The 4,977-nt window shown below is 29.9% G+C and overlaps 1 protein-coding gene across 1 annotated transcript; it reads left to right on the forward strand.

Moving 5' to 3' along the window:
- Window positions 1-261: 261 nt before the first annotated feature.
- On the forward strand, window positions 262-2,391 carry LOC115717433 (AAA-ATPase At2g46620). The gene has a single exon (XM_030646420.2). It carries the CDS (start codon window positions 778-780, stop codon window positions 2,272-2,274), a length of 1,497 nt encoding a protein of 498 aa, XP_030502280.2. The 5' UTR covers window positions 262-777; the 3' UTR covers window positions 2,275-2,391.
- Window positions 2,392-4,977: the final 2,586 nt, after the last annotated feature.

Raw genomic sequence — 4,977 nt, forward strand, 5'->3', positions numbered from 1 at the left:
TTGATGATGATGATGATAAATAATTCGTACAAATCCAGCGCCGTTTGTCCTAAACTTAAAAAAGCCAACCTATATAATATATAATTATACAGTCAATCAATACCATTGAACAAAAATGCACACATGTGACATAATCAAAGCTCTTTTATTTTCTAACTAAAATAGTACACATTAATATAATACAATACAATAATATATATTTACGACCAATTATTCCTAACTAATGTATATGGTTCATATTCCATGGTCGTACATTCACAGCCAAAGAAGAAAGAAACTGGCTACTAGCTAGCTTCAATCTTTATCTACCTTCTTCTAGGCCTTTTCTTTTGGTTTATTTCCACGTACATACAATAGTTAATTTTTGACCTTGTTAAATATGCCGGCTTAATAAGTAGCCATTCCCATAGTCACATCACACCCCCAATAAACCAACTACCTTAATATCTTGAAGGAAGAACCCCATTTCTCATTATCAGACACACCCCATAATTCCATTTCTAATTTTCCTTCTTCCCAAACAATTCAATCAGTAATTCTCAACCTCAAAATCTAGTCTTTTTCACACCTTAATAAACCCCATTTCTTGTTATTGAATTCTAACCCAACCTCAAAATCTAGTCTTTTTCATACCTCAATAAACCAAAACCCCATTACTTGTTTTTGAATTCCAACCCAAAATGAATCTCAAGCTCAAAAACTAGTCTTTTACACCTTAAGAACTCAAAACCAAGACACCCCATTTCTCTTGGTTTTTAATTCTGGTTTGGACCAAATATGGTTTTGGCTACTCTATTTACATACTCATTCATCTTCATAGCTTTAGGTTTGGTTGTTAGATTCTTATCAAAAACATCTCTGGTTTTGATTCTGGTTAGAACATGGCAATCATTCATGGACCATTTTCATGTATACCAACTCTACAAAGTTCCACAATACAATGACCATTTTCAGGAAAATCAGCTGTATAATCAGATATCAACGTACCTGAATTCTCTCCCTTCTGTTGAAGATTCTGACTCTACCAACCTCTTCTCAGGTTCCAAATCAAACGACATCTTCTTCCACCTCGACGCTACCCAATCGATTCGTGATACTTTCCTCGGCGCCAGAGTTTGTTGGACCAATCAGAAATCTAACACCGATGGAATCAAGTCTTTCGTTCTCAAAATCAAGAAAAACGACAAGAAAAGAGTATTTCGTCAGTATTTCCAGCACATTCTATCAGTTTCAGATGAAATTGGACAGAGGAAGAAGGAGATTAAACTTCACCTGAATCTCTCGGGAGAAAACGAACGGTGGAGATCAATTCCTTTCACACACCCGGCTAATTTCGAAACCGTCGTTGTAGACGCGGAATTGAAGACAAAAATCAAATCAGACCTAGAATTGTTTCTCAAATCCAAGCAATATTACCACAGATTAGGTCGCGTTTGGAAACGAAGCTATTTACTCTACGGAGCTTCCGGTACTGGAAAAACCAGCTTCATTGCCGCCATGGCTAGGTTTCTCTGCTACGACGTGTACGATATCGATATCTCCAAAGTCTCCGACGACTCCGATTTGAAAACATTACTTCTCCAAACGACTCCGAAATCACTCATCGTCGTCGAAGATCTCGACAGATTCTTAACCGGGAAACGCACCGCTGCCATAGCCGGCGGAGTGAGTTTATCGGGATTACTAAACTTCATGGACGGTATAATCTCCAGTTGCGGCGAAGAACGAGTTTTGGTATTCACGATGAACAGCAAAGATCATCAAATCGATCAATCCGTAATGAGACCAGGTCGAATCGATGTTCACATCCATTTTCCTCTCTGCGATTTCTCTGCTTTTAAAGGTTTAGCCAATAATTACCTAGGGTTAAAGGAACACAAGCTATTCCCTCAAGTTGAAGAGATTTTCCAGACCGGAGCGAGTCTCAGCCCGGCGGAGATCGGCGAGTTGATGATATCGAATCGGACGTCGCCGAGTCGGGCTCTGAAATCGGTCATTTCGGCTCTGCAAAGCAGCGGAACCGGTCCGGCAAACGGAGCGAGTAACAAAATGCTTCCGCCGCAACATAGGCTGAGCAACAGCAGTTCTGGCCGGACCGGCGACGAGTCGGTTGAACCGGCGACGGTTTTTTGCCGGGAAAATATGCCAACTGTTAGTGAGTTCAAGAAACTATATGGGCTTTTGAGATTGGGCAGTAGAAGGAAAGAAGAGCCCATGGTTGATTTGGGCTTGGGCCTTATTGACAATAAAGAAGGCTCACGTCACGAAAAATAGTTTTTTTTTTTTTTTAATATTATTTTTGTTGTTTTTTTTTTTTTGTAATTATTTTTGTTTCTATTACATCATGAATTATTTACATGGGGTTAAGTAAGTTAACTCCCAATTGGTCCATTCCATTTTTTTTTAAAAATTAGTTTTGTCTGTGTAATATATTAAGTTTGAGAGAATCTAAGAAAAAAGAAGTAGGGGATAAATGAAGATCTATTAAATTTAAATTAGTATAATTTGTGAAAGTATATATTTATATTGTAAAATGATATTTACTTGTTAACACCCATAAAAATTGTCCAAGGGATTGAAATTATTTGGCTACTAGATGTAGGACTAGTCATAAGGTATATGGGGTGATAAAGTTAAATTTTGAGACTTTATATATATTTTAATTATTATCGAAATAATTTTACTACTTTAATCATCAAGATAAGTTTAATTTTCATAGCTACACATTAAATATTTGTTTAAAAGTAGAAATTTAGAATTGATCCTTTAACCTCGTACCAATATACCAAATAACATTTGTTATATATTCTAATTATATAATATTTTATTTATGGGATAATTTAATAAATACACAAAAATAACAAAAAATTACAAAGATACGGTTTCACAGAATTTTAAATATTTTTACGAATTTTTTGATTTTATTTACAGAAAAATACGTTCTTTTTATTTTGTATTCATGTTAATTTTTTGTTGATTTTTTATTACCTGTATGTTATTTTTTTATTGCTGTTTTGATGTTATTTTCATGTTACTTTTATATAGTTTTCTTGTTATTTTCGTGTTATTTTTATAGAAACCGTAAAAATGTAAAACAAATTCTTTAAACGTATAAATGTAAATTTTTTACAAAAAAAAATAGTGCCATATGTAATTATTCCTTTATTCAAAAAAATAAATTTTTCTTTTACTTGGGTCTCAATGTTCGGGACTCGAAGTGTACGGTTGGCTTACTTACCCTTATAATCAGTCCTATCATTAACAAGATTTGTGTTGTATATATTACAAAATTTATAATTATTGATGATAATTACATTAAAAATTTTCCAACAGATTTAACTTATTATTTTTATTTTTCTTTACGAGAGAAAAATACTCTTGATTTTTTTACGTAATGTTAACTCACTTATTATCTAATTAAAATTTTGTCAAGATAATCTTTAGAGAATTTTTTAAAAAAGAATTGAGATTGATCAATACAAAATTTAAAGTTCAAAATCATCATGAATTGTGATTACTTAATTTATTATTTATTTTTCAATGTTATCAATTATAAGATATGATAGTATTTTTTTTTTAATATGAGTTTTTTGTTCGAACACAAATTATATTTCATATTGATTTAGACGAAACCTATTTAAAACGTCTATGTCAAATTGTTACAATATTGTTTTGTTTTTTTAAACAAATATTTTACAATGTTGTGATTATATTGTAATTGAAAAATCTCTTCAATATTTATATGATATCATCATCATTGAATAACTACTTTTCTTTAAATATTATTTGGACCACTAATATCATTTATATAATTATAATTTGTATATCTTGATATTGAAGATTATATAATGTGAAAATTGTCAAATTAGTACATGCACATCACTAATCAAACTTTTTATAAGGAAACCCCAAAAAATATCACAATCATATAGTAACATTTTCTAGACTACTATAATATTTTTAACAAATAATATATAATAATTATGAATTAATTGCGTAAGAAGAGTGCAAAATATATGAAAACATAACATAAGTACTAATTAAATAAATTAATTAATGATTAAGGATTATATGTGTAATGTGAAAATTACTCCATCCAATGTAAACGGATCCTTCTATGTAAGTGACTCTTTTGACATTTATGAATAAAATCAAAATGATAAGTCAATAGTAATTATTTCAAATTTAGCAATGGAAATTAACAAAATAATAATACCCACTAGACTCAAAAATTCAAACGTATATAGTATGAGTATATAGGGGTGACATAAGTGTTGTTGAAAATAATCTCATATAATTAAATAAAATATTTAGGTTAATGTATCATATTTATCAACTAATTAAGTAATAACTTTTATAAAATGCAATTAAGTGATAATCTTTTCTTTAGTATAAGATGAATTATAAAGATGTAATAATTCTATATGAAAAAGGGATTGAAAAAGTAAATAAGAATAAAAGAACGCAATTTTACATGATTCGACTTTGAATAATGATTTATGTTTAAATTATGGAATATTAGTCTTGGTTAGGTACGCGCTTAAGATCGACTTAATCGAAGAGTCTAAAAAAATATTTTCTCTTATAAAAATATATATAATTTTTTATTAATTTTAAAAAGGAATATTTATAAAAATATAAGAAAATAAATAAAAATTTTGATCTATATGACATGTAAAGTTAATGCCCTTAAATATAGCCGTTTATAATCAAATTAACTAAATATATAGCTATTTAAATAGAAAATGTTATAAAAAACATTTTAAAAAAAAGATTAATTTTTCAAAAAATGCTCACGCTCTCTCCAACCACACAAGATTTTTTTTCTCTCTCATGCGATTCAAATTTAGTTTCTCATGCGATCAAAATCAATCACCAAAGATCTTTCATTAAGAAACTAATTTTTTATCAAGAAATTAGTTTCTTCATCAAGAAATTAGCTTTTCATTAAGAAATTAGTTTCTTTATTAAGAAACT

Source organism: Cannabis sativa, unplaced genomic scaffold (assembly GCF_029168945.1).
Source record: "Cannabis sativa cultivar Pink pepper isolate KNU-18-1 unplaced genomic scaffold, ASM2916894v1 Contig2, whole genome shotgun sequence".
NCBI lineage: Eukaryota > Viridiplantae > Streptophyta > Magnoliopsida > Rosales > Cannabaceae > Cannabis > Cannabis sativa.

Coding starts and splice junctions, on each gene's coding strand:
- LOC115717433 (XM_030646420.2), top strand. CDS start 778: ATGGTTTTGGCTACTCTATTTACATACTCATTCATCTTCATAGCTTTA.